The sequence below is a fragment of the Erpetoichthys calabaricus genome, chromosome 16 (genome assembly GCF_900747795.2).
Source record: "Erpetoichthys calabaricus chromosome 16, fErpCal1.3, whole genome shotgun sequence".
In the NCBI taxonomy this organism is placed as follows: Eukaryota; Metazoa; Chordata; class Cladistia; order Polypteriformes; family Polypteridae; genus Erpetoichthys; species Erpetoichthys calabaricus.
In genome coordinates, this window is record NC_041409.2 from 74257316 (window position 1) to 74282959 (window position 25644).

Below are 25644 nucleotides of genomic sequence, written 5' to 3' on the forward strand. Positions count from 1 at the left end.
TTTAACATTAGAATAAGGTTGACACGACTGAAGAAGAAACAATGAAAACTTCACTTTGCAATAATTTATTTAAGGAAAAATAGGATATGCCATTTCCACCTGTGGAAGAAGAAAGTCGTCCCATGGCTCTAATAGCTGGCATTGCCCCCTTAAGACATTTCTTATAACTGTCCAGCAGTCTTTTACATCAACTGAGAGAATGTTTTTCACACTCTTACATGCAGAATTCTGTCAGCTGTGTGATGTTTGAATGGTGTCTTGTGTGCATGGCCATTTCTGAACACTCCATTCCATTCATTTCAGCCATCCCTTAGTAGATTTACTGGTATGTTTAGAGTCATTGTCATCTTAAGTAATTTCATCGTACTCAGTCCACTCAGGGCCTTTAGTGGCTGTCTCACTCTTAAAGGAACAAGAAGGCCTCAGCTTGCCAGTCGGTAATCAGTCCTGCCACAAGCTTTCCATGGTTCTTGCCCTACTGTTTTAGTAGACTGTACGACACGCTGTTGAGTCACCTGCTTTTCAACTTCTCTATAGATGCCACTGAGACCAGTCCTCACTACTGTGATGATCTTTAGAGGTTTGGTTCCAATTCTAGAAGATCGCTACTGAGAGCACATGCACAGAATTTCTCTTTTTGACAGTATGCTCACTATGAAAAAAATACATTTGAGTAATAAGAAGTGTATTTTCTCTCTTGCTCTCTGCCTTAAAGTGTTGGTATAACAGCTATAAACAATATGCTATCTGGAGTAAAACATTCTAGTACTTGTCTCTGTTGTTTATTACACATTTGTTATGCACATTGTAACTTTAAAAACGCTGCTACATTGTGGAATAACTCAACCCTACGCCGACTCCAAATTAATTCTTTTCATTGTGGTTTAAATAAAACAGAAAATACACAGGTCTTGGACATCATCAGCAGGCTTCACAGACCAAAAGGCGCAGAGCTGAAAACACCCAACCAAGACATCACCACATACTATACAACAGGGTGGATGAAACGCTCATCGCAGCACTGGCTACAAGCAGAGAGAGCATGCGCAGGACGTGAACCGAGTGTGTCAGCGTTTTAATGGCTACAAAGCAGGATCCTCTATGCCTCAAACCATATTCAGGTGATGTATAGAGAAGTCCATGAATTGCACTGCCCCCTCGCCACTCTGCTGAGACAAGCATTGTGTGATAAGTTGCTGTATTGGGACTTTCATGGAATTAAGCCTTTGCAGTTAAGACTGGAATTCCCCAATGAATTCTGCATAGATTTGCCCTGGTAATATCTAAAGGAAATCAATTAGCTGCTCTAAGAACAACACACCATCTTTTAAGACGTACCTGAAGCCCTTGGAATTGGAGGGTTGCCCATATCCACTGGAGGCCACTTTGTGATACAGCAGCGGCCGGTTGGTTGCTTGTGACTGTGTTTTTTGACGGGGTAGAATAGACTCAATATGGTTGTGGCTCAGATACAACACCTGAAAACAAAGAGATTAGGGAACAAAAAATCAAATGCAAAGCCAACCATACTGAGGGTTGAAGGCGGTGACTTGAGAAAAGATACATTTATATAGAGCAACAAATAGTAACTGTCATTCAGACTGCTGACCCATCGACACTGACATCGATTGAGGCAGGAGATGCCTTTAGATGATTTGCTCTTAACTTATAAGCACTTGAAAACGTGTTGAGCATCTTTTAGTCAGCGATTTAACTGAATTTGGTAAGATGAACTGCTCTTTTCTGACTGACAGATGAACCAGAACATTGTTTTTTTTTTTTAGTTTTAGGTTATTCATCATCCTTCATAAACTTCTCCAGGTGAAAGTCAAAGTGATCAGGCCATCCTAACCTCAGGAACAGTCTCCAGCTTCTCCTTGGAAAATTCCTAAGCCAAATGAGAGATGGAATCCCTCCCTCTATCTCCCTCCTCTGCTCAGGGTCTTCTACCGGAGGGCAGTGCCAAGTTGGCATTCCAACTGCATTCAGACTGGCCCTCTCAATCAGGATAACCAGAGTTTCTACTGTGAATTGCTAACCCTATCACAGAGAGTAAACAAGACCAGCAACCCTGCCTTGGGATATCATTTCAACTGCTTGTGCTCATCATCTCATCCTTTAACTCACCACACTGTATCCATGTTTATAGGAGAGGATAGAAATTAAGCTTGACTAGTAAATCAATCGTTTCCTGGATTTACATTCCACTATTCCCATAAATTCAACATAATCCATAAAACTGCTGCCGCTGTATGGCTTTACTAGTTGACTGGTTTTGCGATCACCTTTACCAGTTCTGTTAAAGATATGAGTAGAGTTGTTAAGAACCACCATAGGAGTTTTATTTTGGGGTTCCTGTTGTCTGATCCTACCCCTTAAACCAATCTGTTGTGGGTAACCCTAACAGTAACATAAGGCTCCACAGCACACAGCTCCAAAGACTGTCGCAAGACCCTTCACCAATGTACAACTACTAATTTAAAAAAATAAGTTTGGTATTTTTCATGTCTAACTTATTTCTTCACAATCATAGTACACATTAATTTGTCACAAATTTTTTTATAAAAATGTTAAAAATATGTAGTCAGTTCTTGCAGTTTACAATTGGGCTGAAGGGTACCAGGGTCCAGACATGAAAAAAGGCTTAAACATACCAAATAGTCTACATCCAACTTTCAAGGCAAGAATGTTATCAGATATGAATCTGCATCTTGAGATTTCACAAATATTGCAAAATAATAGAAAGGAATTCCTTTAGAAAGGAATAAAAAAGTAAACAAGATTCAGCCATTTTAAAAGACAATGGACTCTACACCTCATCTTGCCAATTGTGTCTCTCTCTGCGGCAGGGGGTGAAAGGTAAGAAACGTGTGCCAGCCTGTCACGGGAACAACTGACACACATGCACAATTATATTCACCCTAATCTGGAAGCACCATTTCAAATAATCTTTATGGCTTTGTATATGTGTTGGAGAGCACACAACACTAGGTCTGGACGAACATGCAGACTCCACACGGACAATGACCAGGCACATGATTCAAACCCATGATGCTAGGCCCATGAAGCAGCACCAGTAACGATTGCTCTACCTTACCACCCTACATAAGAGCTACTATTCTACACAGTATGCGACTACACAGAGCCACAAACTCACAGGTTCGCTTTCAGTGGGTCTTCTTTTTGAGTGTTCAAATCCAAACCATGCACTCCAAGCCATAACTGTAAATTATCGTGATTACCACAAAGAAGTCTACAGAAAATATAAATGTTTTGTTTTTTCCCCGATATGTGCATTTTCAAACCATTAACTCAAAAGACAAAATTGCTTTGAACAGCTTTGACATGTCATTGGTTTTGTGCTGATCAACGTCCTTATTTAGGTCTAACAGTGGCTGTGAGAAGACAAACAAAGAGGACATGTATTCTATTCTCAAGAAAATTACTGCCAAGAAAAGAATCTATGATGAAATAATTACATCTAGTTTCCTTTTGTTATTACAAGAATGCCTCATAAACATTGAAGGCATGTTTTCTTAAACATTTGCCTCTCAAAGTGGACATATTTTGTTATTATCGAGGCTTTTTCATTCACCTACGGACCCTAGTACCCTTCAGCCCTAGTGTAAACTGCAAGAACTGACAAGATGTTTTTAAAATTCATAAAAAACACTTTTCTTTAGAATACAATTGTATAAGGCATACTGACACAGTATATACAATAATTGTGAAGAAATAAATTGGACTTGAAAAATACCAAAGCACTCTTGAAGAATAAGCACTTTTGACAATGCTTTACAACTTGTCCTGAAAACTTGAAGACCAACTATTCTTGTGCTGACTAGTGGAAGCTCTGTAAATTTTGGCAAGTTGTGATTTTATTCATCTCTATGGTTAAGAACCAAACAAATCAACTTTCTGTTTTAATAAAGCTGGGTCCTTCAAGTTACCTTTGAATGAACCATTAATCACTTGAATCTGGTGTTGTGTCTCTCTTGCCAACTACAGTCAATTTATTAGATGATTTGATGTCTTTTTGGGTTCAACTTGCTTTTATTTAGTTTAGTTGGCAACGCATCTGCTGTCTTCGACGCTGCGTTCCTGTCTGTTATAAAGCTTTCTCCGCTTCTTTCTATCTTGTGCCACTTCCTCCATGTTTCTTCTCCTTGCTCTGTCTCTTGCTTCCTCTATCGTCATATCTTTCCACCTCTTTATTTTCCTGCTCTTCTCCTTCCTACTGGAATCCATCTTTCTACTCTTCTTACTTTCCTTGAGTTCGTGTATGCACCAAACATGTGCTGCTCATCTTATCATTCTTGATATGCCTACTTCACTCAGCTCCATTTCACCACTCTTTTCTCTCAAATCATTGTTAAAGTAATCATTCTTGGCCATCTTATTCCCATAATCTGCTTCAAGCGTCTTCGGTCAAACACATCCAGTCTTCTCTTAAGTGCTTGGCTAAATGTCCAGCTTTCATCTCCGTACAAGGCTACCAGCACCACTAGTGCATTACTGACTCTTAGTCTTTTTCCAAAGTCCTCTTTCTAATTTAACAAATACTGCTCCTGCCAAATCTAATCTCTTTGTCACATCCATCTCACAACCGTCTTTCACCTCCATCTCACTTTCCAATCTCTCTACTCTTGCTACTGTACTCGACTACTGCAATCTATAAATTTCTTCTTGTTCATCAATCTTCATCCATTTTGTTATGACTATGCTTATATTTAATCCCAGCTTCTCTAATTCTGATCCAAATACTCTCAACAGGCGCTCCAACGATATCTAGTCCTCCGCTATTTTCTGTTTCATTAACCTCCCTCAGTACATGGTCTAACGCCAAGATGAATAAACATGGAGACAGAATACATCCTTGTCTTACTCCTCCCCTGTTCTTAACTTGCATTGTAATGACAAATGTGATAGAAGTTTAGAGGTAAAGTAGTTATAGCCACTAATCATAATGATGGAGAGCAAAGGTATGTTGCATGTTAAATTAGCACATGCAAGTAACAATTTCCCTGTACTCTGTACACGTGACAATAATGACCACAACGTCAAGGGTTCACTTACTTTTGCACATGAAGTTTTTGCCTATTAATTTTTCCTTTGCATGTTTCAAGAGTATAAATTTAACATTTAAAGAATTACAGAAGTCTTTTAAAAAACAATGAACTAGCATGGCACCTATCCTCATGCTGACTAGAACAGGTCATTATGTTAGATGAAACCTCATGTCATAACCTTTGTTATATTAACAAAATGTTTCCATAATTTATTTTACGATCTGTCTTTACACAGGAGGCATTTGAACATTGGAAAAGTTTACCTTCACATTGGGAAGGAAAATTAGGCCACAAAATGACGTCAGACTGTTATGCTCCAAATTCACACTCCGTAGGGATTTAAACAGCTCAGCAGGTGAAAGGTCCACCGTCCTGGAGATTAGACAGTAAATAAAAAGAAATGTTACCTCCTACCAATTACTTAACATGTAATAGTAATCACAAATGTCACATATGAATCAGAGCAGAGGAAAACTGTACTCATTTAACCCACTACACAAATTGGGGACCAAACAAGGCCCTGGATAGCCAAGCTGGCACTTGCTCTGCCACAGATCTGCTTTTTAATTTATATTTTGGATATTTAAATGCCTGTTTTGCTTATTCTGAACAAATAACCCCGCTTGTTCATTTTCTGAATCCACTGTTTTGATTTTGGTGTTGTTGAAGCCTGTGGTGGAACTGGGCCATCAGCGAGCCCCAAACCCCAAACACGATCACACAAATGCACTCCTGGGTTCAAATCAAAAGGTGTTTATTATACACAAAAAAAAGTAACAAGCAGAGATTTTTTCTCTCACAATCTCTTCACAATTCCTCTCCTCTCCTCTTACCACCGCACTGCGCTCCTCCAGTCAAGTGTTGTTTTCCTTCCTTCCTTCCTCCCCAGCTCCGACTCGCCTGAATAGGGAGTATAGTCCCTTTATTGAGGACCCGGGAGTATTTCCAGTGCCAGGGCTGCTGCCTGTTGGAAACACTTCCGGGTAATACACAAGTCCAATATAGTAGGGAGCAGCTCTCCCTGCAGTGCCCTCTTGTGGCAGTACATTTCCCAGTATTCCCTGCTGGTTCCTGAATGGGCGTTGATATGGAAGGCTGCTGCCATCTATCACCAGGGGGGAATAAACAGGCTTCGGAGACAGTCCTTCCCTATCCTCTTTATCTCAGCCAGGGAAGGTCCATGACACATTTTCAGTTGGGACACCTTTCCTATTGCCTGGGGCTTCCCACCCAGGTATGGAATTCCTCCTCCCGAGAGCCCCTTTTTGGGTCTGGTGCCTTTTTCTCCCTTGGCCAAGACATCTGTCTGTCCTCCAGGAGCCTCCCATCTGGGTAAGGTACCATCCCCTCTCCTGGTCAGGATTCCCATCCATACCATATGCCATCTACAAGTCTGAGCCTATCCTGATAGCATTGAGTGCAAGGTGGTAGCAAATCTGGCCACTCATAGCCCACAGTCATTTCTACCGAGCCAGTTAAGGGTTTCTTATTAACACAACCTGCATGTGTTTTGGTTGTATGAGGAACATCAGAATACTCAGATGCAGAAGTACAAGTAGTCTCATATAGCCAAGTGATTCTCGGGACAGGGATACACATCTTGGGACAACTCACTAAAATTGTTGTAGTGCAAAACAGTGAAAAGGCTCCGCCCACACGGTTTCTTCTCAAACACCCACCCCCAAGTTCCTCTAGTCTGTGTACTTTAAATGTTCAGGAGTGTGGTGTCCCATTTCTCCTTGCGTATGACCATGGGCGCACAGAAAGAGACAGCACAATAGAAACTCAATGATACTGCAGGAAAATAGAAAGTTAAAAGCTTTATCAATTCAAAAGCTCAGCAGCACAAAGGAAATTAAGCCTAATGATTCATTTATACATCTTGTTGTTACTCTGAATATTGCAGAACCACATGGAATGACAACAATAATTTAATAATAATTCATTACATTTATAGGGCAATTTTCAAGGTACTCAAAGTGCTTTACACAGTGATTGGGGAGCCACTTCAACCACCACTAATGCGTAGCATCCACCTGGATGATGTGGTGGCAGCCATTTTGTGCCAGTATGCTCACCCCATGTTAGCTATTATGTGGTGAAGGTGTGAGAGATAGTTAGCCAATCAGAGACAGGATGATTAGGGGGCCAGAATGACCAGGCCGTAGTAGAAAATTTAGCCAGGACATGAGCATACACCCTAGGATGGCACCATTTTTACAGCACAGTGTTCCCATCACTGCACTGGAGCACTGAGATCCAGATTCAGACTACAGGATAAGTGCTCCCTGCTGGCCTCAGCAACACCTCTTCAGCAGCAAACCCAAGCTTTTTCCTGGTTGGTTTCCCATCCAAGTACTTGCTTAGCTTCATGTGGATGATGTCTTCTGAAGTGCATTTGGTGTCGCTGATGGTTAACAGCAAACAAGGCATTGTGGTGTACACCTGTATATAACAGCTGCGATTATATTCTGATATGACATGTCTGGCATTCTAATTAGACAGAAATATTAACCCTTTACTTTCTCCTGTAGACGTTGTGTGCCTAGGGGACAGCTGAAGGGCACTTGTGATTGTAATTCTACTGCCCGCCCCCAGGGTTGGCGCTGTGTCCTAATGCTTTTCTCTTTTCCTCCCTCTGCAGGCCGGATGATAACACCACGGCTATAAACACCACTGACATCACTTCCCATGTCCATCCACTTGGACCTGCCAGCCATCTTTGCAGTTCTGTTCTGAATGCAAGTCTAAAAAGGACCTCTTTACAATGACTGCGTGTTTTGTTTTTCATTTTTCTTGTTATTCAGTTTTATACAGGGGGTTATCAGACCTGGTACCCACCTGACTCTTTATCATTGTTCATCGATTCTCTTATAATGTGCAGTCAGCAGCTCTTTTCACTTCATTTTTGCTGGGTTTAACAGTGTAATATTTAGTTCAAATACATATTTTACAGCTCATTTTTCCATGGTCATAGCTGCCAATACCTTTAATCTCACATTGACTCCGAGTGTATCATCATAACTGTGAGCAGAACAGGCCACCCAGAGGTGGTTGCAATGCATGATTGCCTTTCACCACAAGCCCAGTGATGTCTTTGTTTGCCAAAGTATAATCTGGTTTAGCATAACAAATTTTTCCTACAACAGGTTATGCTTATTTTTACCACATATAGTGTGTTTCTATACACACATGACATAGACTGATATGTTTAAGAGGGATCTTTTTAGAAGACTTTTCAGAAAAGGTTTATTGGTGACAATCACTGGCTTGTTGTTGATCGGACCAGGTTAATAGAACCCCACTGCTCTTTGCTGTTTAAAGCCACGCCCATACTTTGAGCTCTACCTTTGTGAGGCATTTGATTGGTTTAGAAATCTCACAATCAGTGAAATGTCTGATTGTATCTCATCCACTTTTAAACTAAATTCACTCGTGGTTGTCTCCAGATGTATATATTATATGTCTGGCCCTGTGAGACTGCACAATGTGTAACACTGTAGATGGACCAGACATTCCAAAGGAGATGGAGGATGATTCTTCGTCAGGCCAGGCAACCATAATAAAAGAAAATGAATGTCAGCGGGAGAGAACAGAAACTCTTACCCAACCGGGAGGCCAATATAATGGAAGGACCAGGGGAGACAACAAAGTTTGGATCCTTTATCCCCCTGATAACACTAGATGGCAGCATCCGGAGTTAGGATTTCCACACAGATACCCACATTGCATGCTGGGACCTGTAGTCCCACGGGACAGTCCTGTTGGGTTCTGTGGTGGCCACCAGGGGGAGCTGTTGGAACTGGTAATCCCTACTTTCAGAGGTCTTCTATTTGACCTGGAAGTGCTTCCAGCAGACTATGCCCTAGCACCCAAAGTGCTCCCGGGTCAAGGATAAAAGAAGCTGCTTGATCTCATCCAGGAGAGTCGGAGTTGGAAAGGCAGAGGGGACAACACTTGCTTGGAGATGAAGAGGAGTAGAACAGAAAAGGAGGAAAGGTCCTTATTGTTGTGATGTACTTTACGGGGATTCTAGAAGGGCCTGTAAAGGTACTGGATAGAATAAAGTCATTACATTTGAACCCATGACTTTATATTTATATCTCATGACATATAACCCATGGCATCATTGAGTTGAGCCCAGGGTTTGAGGATCAGTGACACCTCCTGTCTTTCACAACAGATAATGACCAGGCTGATGTTTACAACCATGTCTGTTAAAGTTGTGAGGCAGAAGGACTAGCCATCACACCACTATGACACCATCTTTTATATTTTGTATAAATGTATTAATCATTTTTCTGGAAACTATTTCATTCTTATCACTGTGCATGGTAGGTCAGGATTCTTTCTGTTCCATGGCTTATTCACATTACCTTATGGCTGATCCAGGCAGGTCACAAGCTCATGGATGTCAGAGTAGTCCGAGTGTCCCAACTTCTCTGTGACCATATCAGGCGCTTAACCGGCCTCCAAAGGCGTCCTTTGCATTTTCTACATTCGGAGGGCTCCTTGGAAAGAGAGTTTAAGATTTGAGAAAGCCTGACCACAGCATAGCAAACTGTATTCCTGCCTACGTTTCACAACAAGCAGACTCTCAGATCATTCAAGAATAGTAAGTATTGTATACTCTGCCAGCCTAATGAATAGTGTTGAGTGAACTCCATGATGTTCGCTTTGCCTCAAGTTCAGAGAAATCCAGGTAGCGTTTCCAAATATCGCAGAACTCTGCGAAATGTATTGAAGTCAAAGGGAAAGGATTAACTGAATTAGATTTAACTGGATTATAATGGTGAAGTTATCTTTATAATGTCTTCAAACTATACTGGACCGATTATTGGAGCCAAAAAGGTGACCTGAGATGTGCGGGCAGCAGTGCCAACCACTGCACCACTGTACCTCTGTGAGTTCAAAGAAGAAAGAACCCAGTCAGAGATGCACAGTCAAACAAAGAGGAAATGCCAAAATCATAGTCAAAAGTCAGAAAAAATACGTAGGTCCTTTTAAAGGCTGAAAATTCAAAGTGGCATGTCATGACTGAAACTGCTGGCTGAAGTCGCACTGAAGGCTCTCCAAAACTGTCTGTGCTGATGCTTTGGACTTTTTCTTCTATCAAAAAAGCTAGAAATGACCTGTAAATAGTAATAAATCTTTAGTTATTATTATTATTTCATAGTGTCTCCGTGTTTGGAGTGGGGGGGGAGGTATCAAGTTCCTTCAAGGTTTGTTTTTTCCTCCATGTGGCTAATTATGTATGCATAGAGCACCACGCCTCCTTCTTTAATACTGACACCGGAACTCAAAGATCAACCTGCACATTTGGCGACAAGCAGAGATAATTTGTTATTTATGTTGTAGATGTTTCATAAAAATAAAATTTGAGAATCTGCATTATTTACTTATCTGTTCTACCACTAAGTCCCACAAAGCCTGTAATGCAAATGATCAGCATTATATACCCAGGGGGGGAGACCGTCCAGTCCCATCCAGTGCTGGCTGTTACAGCTTCAGGGAATGTCGCGCTGGCCTCACAAAGCATTATGGGAAGCTGGGAAAAAGTTCACCTAAACTGGCCAAATTACCAGTAAATAATTCAACAAACAAGGCGAACACAGCAACTGATTTGTGTCCTGATAGAGAATGTCAGCTCTTTAAAGCCTTTATAATTCTGGGGCTGCGACTTTCTTTTCTGTTTTGTTTTTCTTTTCATTTGTGCCCATATCCATCCATCCATCCATCCATTATCCAACCTGTTATATCCTAACTACAGGGTCACGGGGGTCTGCTGGAGCCAATCCCAGCCAACACAGGGCGTTAGGCAGGAAACAAATCCTGGGCAGGGCGCCAGCCCACCGCAGGGCACACAAATACACCCACACACCAAGCACACACTAGGGCCAATTTAGAATCGCCAATCCACCTAACCTGCATGTCTTTGGACTGTGGGAGGAAACCGGAGCGCCCGGAGGAAACCCACACAGACACGGGGAGAACATGCAAGCTCTACACTGTAAGGACCCGGGAAGCGAACCTGGGTCTCCTAACTGTGAGGCAGCAGCACTGCGCCACTGTGCTGCCCACCCACATCTTAATTTATACTGTATTTTCCTTTTCCTGTTTCTCATGAGAGAAAGTAGATGTAAGCTGTTTTGACAGTAAACTTGGCTTTTCTTTCTTACTTGGAAGATGCTGACTTTTGCTACACTTTATAATCATATTGCACTGCTTAAATCACTTTGCATTTTGCTTAATGTTACTTTTGAAGTCTCACTGAGAAAATGAAAATTGAATTCTAAATGAAAAATGACTACTAAACCGAGTGGAATCTTTTTTTTTGACAGTATAACTTTGAATATTTGGTACTTCCAACAAAACTGGCAGCTTTTTCTTAAAAGATGTATTATTACGCTAACTGCCTCCAACCCAGAACAATGCTAAAAAATTGTGCAGTAAAACCTGAGTTGGAAGGAAGTAATAAAACCCAGCAGTATTTCAGTCTATACCAGGGATTCGCAAGTTTTTTCTGTGGTGGCACACTTTTTTGTAACCAAAAACATCCAAGGCACACCACTGTTTATTAACCACAAACACATTATATCTCATACACGTGCTCAACTGTCCGAAGTGCAGGACTACCAGAGAAGCTGCTAAAAAAAGCAGCTCTAAGATCAGCATTCACAGACATGGCACATAGTGAGCACTTTGGTGGCAGCTTCCAGCTGCTTTGTCCCTTTGCCAGCTGACTCAGACGCAACTCATATGCCCACTATCCACCAGCCCTGTGAGACTTGCTGCTGACACAACCAAGGGAGACGTGTCTGAAGTTCTCTGAGTGCTGAGTCTGCAACTTTGCGATCACAGAGCTGCTTTCATGCCAGCTTCCTCAAGGTAGTCGTGTCCTCCTCAGACAGGTCTTGACCACCTACAGAGCTTGTCTCTCTTAGGTTTGGACCCAGGTGTACCACACTGTTATTTCCATGCACACCTGGGTAGCTCTCATGGTTCACTGGGTGAAAAACACTAGTTAATACAGGATACAAACAGAGGCAGATCTGAACTTGAACTGTTACTCTAACCAGCAGCTTGCAGTGACAAGGACAACAAAGTCATAATCTTACCAAAGCAGCCCAATATATCAAACATTTAATTACTATATTTAAATAAATTGACTAGCCCAATATAATGACAAAATTTAATGCATTTGAAATATAGTGCTCACTTTTAAAAACGGAGTTATAAGTGCTGTTTACAGCATCCATACCAACATATGCAGAGAACACAATATCACCATCCAGTCAACAAATGACTTTTTTTTTTCAGATGAAAACCCAATTATTGAAAACTTTTTAGTGAACTGTGAGTGAATTTGAGGAATGTCATCAATCAATTCATTGATGGTAGTGAAAAACAGTGGATGATATTTTCCAACTTTTAACAGAAGTATTAATGGAAGCCCGTTTGACAGAATGCATAATTAAAGGAAAAGTTTGGTATTTTTTTTTAAGTTTTTTTTTTTTTTTCAAAAGCATGGTATATACAGTATTAGTTTGGAACATGAAATTGTGTTCTAAAGTGAAGCGTATTTTATAAATTTAAAAAATAAATAACCCGTTCTTGAGTTTTATAATATGGAGCTTATGGATACTGGGGTTCCATTATAAACAAAAGCCTTAAAACTTAATGAATATGTATATTTTTGAGACCAACAATGTTATCAAGTGTTGATCCAGGAGCAGTATTTGTTAGATGACGTCATTTCTTTTGCCAGGTAGCTGCATGTGCTTGTTCCAGTTATTGGGTGTGTCAGTAATATTTTGCACAGTTTGTATTAGTCCTGTGTTTTCGTACATAGCTTTCACAGAGAAGGATCCTGAACATTGGATCTTTAGGTTAGCAGCTGTTCACTTATCTATAGTGCAGCCACATTATTTATTCTATATGCATTGGGTCTCTTGATGTATAGTTCAAATATCATATTGAGTGTGTGTTTGCTATCATTTATCTGGCATGAAGCCACAAACAAATCCTGCTAGTGAGTTCCATTTGTTCAATATGAAGGCAGCAAATCTTAGTTAAAACAGAGGGATGAAGGAAGACTCTACCCCCACTCCCTTAATTACATTAGATAGATAGATAGATAGATAGATAGATAGATAGATAGATAGATAGATAGATAGATAGATAGATAGATAGATAGATAGATAGATAGATAGATAGATAGATAGATAGATAGATAGATAGATAGATAACTTTATTAATCCCAATGGGAAATTCACAAATTAGTAAACTTTATAGTGTAGAGGCCAGTGTTACATTGGATAATATCAATTTGAAAAGAGCATTTAAGTTAAAACAAATTCAAGCAAACCAGGTATTGAGATGTTCAAGCTTTTAAAGCATCAATACCTGCCAAAACAGAGACCTATTAGGAAGTAACAATAAAAGTGAGTCGGTTATATTATTATAATTGCAAGCACAAAAAAGAAAGCATTTTATTAAAGATATAATCTGTATGAGAAAAGGTGTGGTGGACATTTGAGAAGAGTGCTGCCTAGAAATTGGATAAAGCAAAATGCCAAATGTCAGTAATGCCATATTTATACAGTATAGTACTTTGTGTGAAGTAGAATTTGGAGAGAGACTTTATGAAGATCAATTTTGGACAGAACTGAATGTTTTAACCTTTTCTATACTTTAGGGAGCCACTGCACTTAGGAAAAATGCAGTATCTTACAGCAGTGAGAAAAGATCTAGATAACATCATCATGATTGACAAACGTTTCTGCTTGATAACAGTGAATTACTACATCATTGAATTTAGGGGAAGTACCAATCTCTCAACCTTTCTGCTAGCACTGGGACTGAGGCTTCTTAGATATTATAGTAGTGTACTTTGTTTTCTTGCCGTTTAGACATGGCCTGAAGAGAGAAGGTAGACTGTTTTGGAAATGTCTGAAGCAGTTGTTTTTTGATATTGCTGTTGAAATTTAGTTTTTTTTTTTTTTTTAATAAATTGCAAAGCAGTAGTCATTAAAAGATCACAATATCGACAAGGTATTAAAAAAATTAATTTTTGCCAGATTAAAAAAAAAAAGAAAAAACTAATTTCAACAGCAATAGCAAAAAACAACTACTTCAGACATTTTCCAAAACAGTCTACCTTCTCTCTTCAGGCCATTCCTCATGGGGAGCAATTTATTTTCTTCAGCTTAAGATAACCTAGGATGCTTATTAAGTAGAGCAGTTTATTCTAATAAACCAAGATAATTTTTCTGAAAGCAATTTAGTACAAGATACAAAGGTGTTTTTCTTTTCTTGCTCAAAGTATTTCATCAGGTATTACTTCAGATATTCACGGTTTAGGAGTGGTTTATGATACAAAGCTCGCTGAATAATTTTGGTTCAATATTTGACGTAAGTATAGACATGAGATGGGATACCTGTTTAAAGATTGCGAAACACATATCTTGAATAAATTTAGACAATTTAAAAAAAAAGTGTGCATCTGCAGTTTTTAGCTGAAGTTTAGTATGCTTTGCATATATTTTTGGGGAATGTATTTTATGAAAATATAGTTGCATTTCTTATCTGAAATTCTAAAAGTGTGATCCTTCTATCATTGTTTACTAAGATCTTGTACTGGCAAATTCCGTGAAATTGTTTGATCAAAACTTAGAAATACTGTGCATATCTTTATGAGAACTAGCCAGCGTTTTAACTAGTGGTTCACTAATCGATAGGCAGCCGATCTAGATCAATCTATTTATTTATTTACACCCCCCTCAAATGATTTGATTGGTAATTGTTAAATTGGTTGATCTCAATTTTTTTTCAGTATGTACTTTTGTAAGCATTACTGTAATTTAGTTGTAATGCTCCTTTACTCACTAGGGCTGAGTATCAGAACTGATATAGATTCATAATGCCCTTATTCAATATCGATTTTATCTTGACTGAATTAGCGTGCACTTGTATTTGAAGTAGTGTGTATCGTATCCTATCATGGAAGACCACAGAGCCATTGGTTCAGGTATGTGGACGACACCTGGGTGAAAATCAAATCTCAGGAGGTACCACAATTCACTGACTTCATCTACTCAGTTGGCAAACACATCCAGTTCACCAGGGAGGACATGAAATGTGACAGGGTAGCTTTCTTAGATTGTGAAGTTTCCATCAGCAATGGGGGACATTTGAAAGTTGATGTGTACCGTAAACCAACGCATACGGATCAGTATTTAATGTTTGACTCTCACCATCCACTAGAGCACAAAATAGGTGTCATCAGGACTCTACAACACAGAGCAAACACCATACCCACAGACACAGTGGCCAGGGAAGCAGAAGAACATCATATCAAAAAGGCCCTGAGAAAATGTCAAAGTAGGGAAGACACCTAAAGAATGCTCTAAGCAATCCAGGAGAGAGGAAGGACAACCGCTGGTTAAGCGAAAACCTTTGGTGATCCCTTATGTGTCAGGAGTATCGGAACAGCTGAGACGCATTTTTTCAAAACACCAGGGGCCTCATGTATAACGCTATGCGTAGAATTCACACTATAACATGACGTAAGCACAAAAGCCAAAATGTGCTTAAAAAAATCCAGATGCATAAATCTGTGCTTACTCCAACTTCCACGTTCTTCCGCTACATAAATCCCGGTCAGCTTGAAAAGTAACGCACATGCATGCGCCTGCTGCCCCACCCCAACTCCTCCGAGAATTACGCATCTTTGAATATGCAAATTAATATAAAGAGCCCTTAAGCTCAGCCCTCTGTGAAAAGACAATGGCAAAAGCACAGGGGAAAATAGAAGAATTTCTGCGAATTCCAAGTGGAGGCAGGGAAAAACTTACTATTTGTTGGTTTAAACAGTGATATAATCAACAAAAGGAAGTTGATCGAGTGACACACTGTAGCATGTCGGAGAAACTCGAAAGCTCAAGTTCACAAAGTTGCACAGTGCCCAAAATAAAAAAGAAGTTGTTACATATCAAAGTCGCCACGAAAAGGCGAGTCGTAGCCCACCGTCTGAGTGTCATATGAAAGCTTATTCGGGTACAGAGAAAAAAAAAAGGCACACAGTAGGAAAAAAGCACGAAATGTCAACTTTAATCTCGAAATTTCCACTTTAATCACGTAGTTTATTTTGTCATTAAAGTAGAACATCATAAACTTCTTCTAAAAATCGTTTAATTTACTAGTTTCTCAAATCCCCTCGTAACTAAAGTAGCACGTTAAATGCTTTATCTTGTTTTTGATCTTCTATGTGCTCTATGTGTGTGAATCACTACGTGCTTCTGGGCTTTCTCTTCCTCCGACAGGACACAGAATCCATTACAATCGTAATATTACAGCTCTCTGAAAAATGAAAATACTGAGATGTATATGTGATATCATTTTCTTGATGATAGGAGTTAAAGCATGTTTACATGGGAACACGGTGGCGCAGTGATTGTTCATGTCTCACGCAAGATGCTTGCTGCGCCATGCGTGACCTCCGATGAAATACTTTATTGTAGCAGTACTGTCTCTTTCAAACATACTAACCCCCAATTCCTGTCCTTACTTTTCTTTCTCCAAATACCCAATCGCCACACAATCAACTCAGTAATAGATGTTAAGCCATCTGTAAGCTTAGAACGCCGATTCTTCAAAACTTTGATGGAACATTGAAATATTTTCATAGTACGTGTTTAATTATTCTATCCATCTGTCCTTCCAGTGTCGCGCCAGGCACAGCAAGAATACAGCGCGAGGCAGGAAAAATCTGTGAACAGAGCGCCAGATCCTTGCTAGCACAGCGACACCATGTCCTCACATGTTTAATTATTAACAATATAGATTATTTAAATGAAGTTAAAGTTTTATCTGTATAATATAATAAACAGATTTTGCTGCATTTCATCTTAAAAATGATATCGTTATCATATGTAAAGACGCGCTTTATAAAGTGGCTCAGGTTGTGCAATATTATAACTGTAGTGCAAGTTTACAGTGAGGTGATTGTACTTATAAGTACAAACAGTTCTACAAGGAGCACTTGATGGACCGATTGAGTGCGTTTATAGTTCTTGGGATGAAACTGTTTCTGACCCGCGATGTCTGTACAGGAAAGGCTTTGAAGCATTTGCCGTGTGAGAGCAGTTCAAATAGGCAGCATGGCTGAGGCAGCGTGTGCTTGATGCTGTATACCGATAATTCTCTTTCTGATCAGCTGCTGTAGATCTGTGATTCCCCACTCAGATACAGTGATATAAATACTCCGAGTGGTGCAGTGAGAGTATATGGAAAAAGATGATCCGCTGTGGCAACCCCTAACGGGAGCAGCTGAAAGAAGAATAAGAAGGTGCAGTGAGAGTAACAATGCTAAAGCAGCTATGGTATTTGGAATACTTTGGCTATTCCCTGGACCATTATATTGTTACAGGTTAATTACAATCAGATGCCTTAAACTAATAAACAATTTGCTGTTAATTTCAGTGTATATGATAAAGCCGTGTCAGGGATGTGCATCTAAAAAAGAAAGGGTAACCACACAGGAACAGTAGCACTGCTTTGACGCTGGGTGCCGCCAGTCTGCAAAACAGAGTGAAGAACTTGCGTACACCAGGGTTGGAGCTACCGTGGAAATGTGCGTGGCTTTACGCCAAGTTTAGGTTTTATACATCGCGATTTGAGCGTGGAAACGTTCGTATGCAACATTTTTGTGCGTGAGCACCGTTTATACATGAGGCCCCTGATGTTAAAAGGACTCTCGCTGCATATAATAACACACCTTAAGTTCAGGTTTTCTTAATCTGTTAATATCCTGCTAGTTAGCTTACCAAACATTAAAGATTTAATTTTTTTATATATTAGGAAGTTTTTCAAAGCGCAAAGAACCAACATCATATGCAAAGAAACCATGCCAGAATGAAACTGTGCTTTGTCAAGCAATAGATCTATGAAGAACCACAAAACCCAATAAAGAACCATGAAGTGGCATTAAAGAACCAGTATTTTTAAGAGTGCACAGTCCCAGACATGAGAATTCATCAAGATAAAATACATTTTTAATCTATTTTTTTGAAATAGAAATGCAATGGAAGTTTTACGTTTGATTATGAAGAAACTTGAAATTAAGCAACACACAGAAACAATCATTCATCTTACCACCGCGGATCCATCCAGGGCCTTGAGTGTTGGCAAATGGAATATAACAAAGAGTCTGTAGTTTTCTTGATTTTGCACAATCGGATTGCCAAACAAATCCAGAATAATAAGGTTGGAGAGACCCTGTGAAAATAAACAGGCGACTCACATAAGCAGTGCAAATCATTCAATAAATTAGGCAAATCAGTATTCATGCAGCTCCATGCAAATCTGAACAACCTAAATGAGCTACAGGATGGGTGTCAAATGACTGCTGCTTTTTGTTCCAACCAACAATAAAGAGATGAAAAGCAAACCAACAGATGACCATTAAACTCCTTACAACTGTGCGGCCATCATAAAATAGCAGCTTCAAAAAAATAATTTGAAAAAAAGAAAAGTGACGGTCTGAAAAATATTCATCTGTTCTACATCACAATGCATGTTGATAGTGCTCGCACAAGAAAAGAAAATCAGCTTATTTGGAAATGTTTGGCATAGCAGAAACAGAGCACTAAAAAGTCATTTAATTAATTCACAGGTTTCATTGAAGATTTGGCTCCTAATTATGGAACTAGTTGCAGCGAAAAGGTTGGCCTTCCAGGAACAGAGTTTGAGTCCCTTGAATTAACTGGTCATCTGTTGGCTTATTGATTGGATGCTGGGTAGCCTCCTTAGTGTTTTGTTCCACAGGGGACAGTGCTGGGCTGGTGCTATTTTTAATACATATAAATGATTTGGATAGGAAGTATAAGTAACAAACTGGTTGAGTTTGCAGATGATACCAAGAAAGATGGATTGGCAGATAATTTGAAATCCATGAAATTATTAAGGACTTAGATACCATACAGGCTGGGGCAGATTTGTGGCAGATGAAATTTAATGTAAATAAATATAAAATATTACACGTTAGAAGTAAAAATGTTAGAACTGAATACACGAAGGGATGTCTGAAATTCAAAAGCATACCTTATGAAAGGGATTTAGGAGTCGTAGTGGACTCAACATTATCAACTGCTAGACAGTGTTTAGAAGCCATTAAGAAGGCTAACAGAATTGCAGGTTATATAGCACCTTGATGTGTGGAGTCCAAGTCCAAGGAGGTTCTGCTGAAGCTTTATAATGCGCTGGTGAGGCCTCATCTGGAGTACTGTATACAGTTTTGCTCTCCAGGCTACAAAAAGGACAGAGGGATGCTAGAAAAAGACCAGGGAAGAGCGACTAGGCTGATTCGAGGCCTTCAGGGGATGAATTATGAGGAAATATTAAAAGAGCTGAGCAGTCGAAGACATGAAGTGTTTAAAATGATAAAGGGAATTAGTACAGAGAATTTACAACTTTCTAGAATGTAGACGGTGTAGTAACACACTCTGTTCCAAATCTGCTTTGAGACACACAGAAGGTTTTTAAGTAATCAACAGTAGTTGGGACACCTGTGCAAATTGTTTGCTTCAACTTGCAAGGCTTAATTTATTGTCATTGCTGCAGAACATCTGTAGGTTGTAAACTATTAGTTGTTCCCTGACAGAAGACTGTTTTTAATATTCTGATATTTTTTCTAACCTAAACTTTACGTTTAAACCATTGGCAGTTTACTACTTACTTTTTCACCATTTTAGGTCATTCATTGCATTTCAATTGATTAAATTTAAAGGAAAACTGGCAAACCGAGGTGTTGTAAAACTTTTGATCGGTAGTGTTTGTTAATTACTTTTAAACTACTTTACTACAATCAGATCTGTGTCTCAATGTGTACTCATTATGTATATAGTTATTTGTAACATTTATACTTGTATTTTATCTGAAAACTCAGTGAGGAGTGCCATTCAAATATAAATAGACTCAGGGTTATTAACCTAAATGGTAAGTAACAGACATCATATGTGAAAAGCGACGCTGGTAAACCAGGAACCATGGGGTGAGTATCCGGTATATCCTGAACAGACACTGTGTTACCACAGAGGAAGCAAATGCTGTAGTGAAAGTATTTTGAGTCAGAGGACTTTAATAGACATAGAACAACTTGATACCACAGGGCCAGTAGCTGCAGAATAAGGTCCAAATACAAACAAGCCACGTGGCACAATAACAGACATTGGCACAAAGATGTCAGCTACTAGGAATAGTAGCTGTAACATAGGAAATTCTCATTGGTGGGTTCGTAGTGGACATAAAAGAACCAGGCGACACAAAAGGAGTAGCTGACAAAGAACGCTCAGGCAATATGGTGACAGGAGCCAGAACAAAGAAGCCACAAAAATGTATGGCACCACACATCATGTAGACAAGAGTAGGAAAAGTGAACAGCGATTTTATAGGAGCAGTCAGATGCCAATAGGGCAGGACGTTTAGGACCTGAAGACACATCAGTTAGCTCAGGTGAAGTCAAGCACAGATAGGGCAGCCATTGGAGAAAAAGAATCCAAAATTAGGTGCCCAGTAATTGAAACTGATTTGGAAAGCCAAAGCTGTCATGCTGTTGTGGGTGGCTGGGAGGAGAGGTGTGGTGCACTGAGACGGCCAGTTCTAGTCAACAACAGAACACAGGAGCCTCAGGGTGGTCTGGGAAACAAAAAAAGACAGTAGATGACACACGGGATCGTGAATGCATGGAATATTGACAAGTGGATATAAAGAAGCAGAAGGGCCACAGTTTGCACATGCAGTGGGAACACAAATGGTCCAACAAGAAAAGCAGCAGTGCAGCAGTTAAATAGCTGAACATGACACACGAGAAAGCATTACATCCTTCTAACTGATTACAGCTTTGCATTCTTTCTTTGTTGGTTATCATTATCATAACTGTCAACCTTTGTTTCTTTTACACAAACTTTAACAGACATCAGGCAGGATGCAGTAGGTGGGTGCACCAAAGTTGTGTTCTTACCTTCAGATGGTAGATGTCCCGGTTTGTAGATATATTGTTATTTCCGATATAAAATTCAATCAAGGAGGAAACTTTGTGCAGGCCCTGCAGGGAGCTGATATGATTGTTCTCAACAGAGAGGCAGTGAAGGTGAGGCAGTTTCTCAAGCACCCCTGTGTCCAGTGAAGTCAGGCGGTTGCTGTTCAGACTCAGCCGTGTTAGTTTTGTCAACTTTAAAAGTCCTGTAAAAGCCAAAAAATAAATATTAACATAGACTGCTGTAGGCCGTTTGATACGCTTGACATGTATAGGTTATTAGGTTAGTTTGGCTGCAGATGGAGTTTCTACTCAGTTTGGTCCTCATTATTAACAGAAGGTGGACTTTATTATGCATAAAAAAAAACAACAATGATCATGCATTTAATTGTTTACCTCTATGATTCAAATGAAGCGTCTTAAAAAAAGATGATAAGGAATACCTCAGATAGCAGCCTGGAGCTGAGAGTGCCTTAGCGTTGTCACAGGTGGCTGGGGGGGCGACCCGGCCGGGACGCTACGGAGGACCGGAGGAGGGTTTACACCTCCCCCAGACCATGTGGGGGAAACCGCCCTGGCGGCTATGGGGACCACGGGTACAGAGCTTTGAAGCTCAACCCTGTAGGGGCCCATGGTCACCGCCAGGGGGCACCCCAGTGCCTTGGAAGCCCTGGACCTCAGCACTTCCACCACACCCGGAAGTGCTGGGGGGAAGAGGACTGGGGACAACCGAAGTGTTTCCAGGTGCGCAGCCGGCACTTCTGCCACACTAGGGAGTGCCGGTGGAAGATTGTCGGGAGGCAGCTGGAGCACATCCAGGTGACTATAAAAGGGGCCGCCCCCTTCATTCAGGGGCTTGAGTCGTGTGGAAGAAGGACGAGGCCTTGGAGGAGGCAAGGAGGCGGCCTGAAGAAGCAAAGGCATTTGTGTTGTGGCCGGGACTTTGGGGTTGTTGTGCACTTACTGTAAATATGGAGCACTTGAATAAACATGCTGTGGGTAAGTTGAACGTGTCTGCCTGTCCGTTTTCGGGTCATCTTCCACACGTACTTTGTGCTAAAGGTTAGATCAGGAGTAGGACACATGTGGTGTAGGAGTTGTTTACTCTTACTACTTTTCTTCCAAGTTTCTCACATGGCCCTCATGTACATCACCAGATTAACTGTCACCACTATGCAGGCTTAAAGTCCATACTGCTGACTCTTATTCCAAAAACTCTGAAATAAACTAACACACTTAAAAGAGAAGCCATTTCATTGTGACCATGTATTTATTGGCTGTAGGGGTGAACAGCAGTCATCTTTACATGGGTCAGCTCAATACTTCTAAAACTTCTGAAGGTGGACACCCTGTCCAGACCAGGAATGGTGCCCCCCTGCACCTGATCACAGAGGATCAAACAGCTTGCACAACTCTCAAATGATGTCCCAACTCATGAGCTTCGATACAAGGCTCAGGTTTAATGCTGACCAGATCCTTGTTCCTTTTCTGACTTCATCTCCACAGTTTCTGTCTCATTTGATTTTTCATCTACCCAAACATGTGCATTTCTTTTCTCCTCTTAACATCTGATAGTCTAATCAACAAACCTTCTCTGGCCATCCATTAGCTTATTGTGGAAATTACAGAAATGCTAGATAACGTGAGAGAGTGTGCTGCTCGCTGAGTGCTCGTGGCCGGGTCAGCTTCATAGAAGGTGTGCATTCTTCATCTCAGTGTTCCTGCCTGAGCCATTGTATGTAGAGCATTACACCATATATAAAATAACATTCCACTTTCATATAATGTAATGAGGCATAAAAGGTAGAAAAGTTATAACATTTCAATCTACTCTGGACTGAGTCTGGAATGGCTGATTTTCTTGCAACATGGGAGGTAACAAGAAGCAAATGTCCCAGTAACACTGGCACTCAAGCAAAGTAGGGACCACTGCCCTGGAAATATTTACTTTTACCTGCACGTTTAATATGCAAGTGAACCCATCAGTTGAGCTTCAACACTGCATACATGTCAGGATTGGTCAATGTCAATGTCAATTTATTTATATAGCACATTTAAAACAACATAGGAATGCTGTGGCCAAAGTGCTTTACAATAAAAGAAGAAAATACATACAAATAACATAAATAGAAATAAAATAAATGAACATAAATAAAATAAATATTAAATAGAAGTAAGATTACCTAATCACAATGAGGAAACCATCAGTATTACTGAAGGTCACGGAATGCAAGTGAATAGAAATGAGTCTTTAATCTTGTTTTGAACAATTCGATTGTAGACGACTCCTTTATGTGATGAGGTAAAGAGTTCCACAGACGAGGAGCAGCAGCTGCAAAGGCCCTGTCTGTCCCCCTTAGTTTTACACTTGGTACGAGGGACAACAAGAGACAACTGCCCAGAAGATCTAAGCACTCTAGATGGCTGGTGTAAGGCACACAATTCAGATAAATAGGCAGGAGCAAGCCCATGTAAAGATTTAAAAACTAGCAACAAGATTTTAAAATCAATTCGAAAACTGACATGCAACCAATGTAAAGAAGCTAAAATTGGAGAAACAGAATCAGACTTTCTTGCCCCAACCAGAAAGCGAGCGGCAGCATTCTGGACCAACTGTCACCTGCGTATCAGGGATTTGCTAATCCCAGAATACAGCGAGTTGCAGTAATCAAGATGAGAAAAGATAAAAGCACGAGTAGCTTTCTCAAGATCTCTAGAAGATAAAAAAGGCTTGATCTTACCTAAAAGATGAAGCTGGAAAAAGCAACTCTTGACTACAGAATTAATCTGTTTCTCAAAAGAGAGGTTACAGTCAAAAATAACACCAAGATTACGGATTTGAGATTTGCAAAAGACAGAGAAAGAGCCGAGAAGTCAAAGACCAATTTGGGCTTTAGCTGATGGACCCACTATAAGAACCTCTATTTTATTTTGATTCAGATCAAGAAAATTATTAGCCATCCAGGATCTTAGTTCAAAAAGACAGTTGTGCAGTTGATTCATTGCAGAGTTGCAGACAGGAATATAAACCTGTGTGTCATCAGCATAGCAGTGAAAAGAAATGTTAAATTTCCTAAAAATAGCTCCAATAGGGTGAAGGTATATGGAGAATAAAGTAGGACCCAAATGGATCCCTGAGGAACACCACATTTAAGAGGAGCAGTAGACGAAAAAGAGGAATTTAAAGTCACTGAAAAGTGTCTACCAATTACATATGACCTGAACCAGTTAAGAGCAGCCCCTTTAAGCCCAACAAGATGTTCAAGCCACAACTGCAATATCTCATGGTCAATAGTGTCAAAGGCAGTGGACAGGTCAAGGAGGACAAGAACTGTAGCGCCACCTGAGTCAGTAATAATAGAGGTGTCATTGAATACTTTCAGGAGAGCCGTCTCAACACCATAATAACGCCTAAAGCCAGACTGGTAGGTCTCAAATAGGTGCTCAATCAATTGATTATAAATAATTCTTTCTAATATTTTAGCCAGAAATGGTAATTGGGAAAACAGGCAAAAATTGGCTAAAACTCCAGGATCTAATTCTGCTTTTTTTAGACAGGGACACACCGCAGCATGTTTAAAAAATGAGGGCACAACTCCCTCACTAATAGAACCATTGATAATGGCTAGTAAAGGTGGACCCAAAACATCAAAGGCTTCCACTAAGAGGCGTGGTGGTACAATATCAAGAGGACTGAGAGCTGGTTTAAGGGTGTCAATAGTACTTTTTAACTGTGAAAGTGAGACAAGATCAAGGGATTCTAAGACAATGTCATGATTACTGTTTTGCCTGCCTACGGTAAAGTCATCCCTGATGGAGGATCGCAGGAATCGTGGGAAGAAGGGGTCCTTTCATCAGATTGGCTGGCCCAGCGCTGTTTCAGCCATGGAATGGCAAAACGGGGGAGGCAGCTTGATGGATGAGGTCTCCAGGACTCTAAATATATCCAAATCTTCTTATGTGATATCATCTAAAGAAGAGTGACAATAGCGTGAGACCATTACATTGTTAGGACGAATAGATCATTTAGATCACTGGCAATTGGAAGGTTGCCGGTTCAAATCCCGTAAATGCCAATAGGGACTCTGCTCTGTTGGGTCCTTGAGCAAGGCCCTTAACCTGCAATTGCTGAGTGCTTTGAGTAGTGAGAAAAGAGCTATATAAATGCAAAGAATTATTATTATTACTGTATTAAGACCTTGAGACATTTCAAAATCTATACTAATAAAAGGCAAAGCCCTCACTGACTGACTGACTGACTGACTCACTCACTCACTCACTCACTCATCACTAATTCTCCAACTTCCCGTGTAGGTAGAAGGCTGAAATTTGGCAGGCTCATTCCTTACAGGTTACTTACAAAAGTTAGGCAGGTTTCATTTCGAAGTTCTACGCGTAATGGTCATAACTGGAACCTGTTTTTTGTCCATATACTCTAATGGAGGAGGCGGAGTCACGTATCGCGTCATCACGCCTCCTACGTAATCACGTGAACTGAAAACAAGGAAGAGATTTACAGCACGAGTCAAACGCGGGAAC

At 40.2% G+C, this 25644-nt stretch overlaps 1 protein-coding gene across 1 annotated transcript in view; it reads right to left on the reverse strand.

Moving 5' to 3' along the window:
• The window catches only part of lrrc9 (leucine rich repeat containing 9), a 215435-nt gene that overhangs the window by 41082 nt on the left and 148709 nt on the right, over positions 1-25644 (reverse strand). Inside the window, 8 exon segments of the mRNA XM_051920105.1 lie at positions 1339-1478; positions 5333-5441; positions 7515-7540; positions 9471-9524; positions 9526-9564; positions 9566-9580; positions 18225-18347; positions 21091-21311. Of these exon segments, the coding sequence (XP_051776065.1) occupies positions 1339-1478; positions 5333-5441; positions 7515-7540; positions 9471-9524; positions 9526-9564; positions 9566-9580; positions 18225-18347; positions 21091-21311 (727 nt within the window).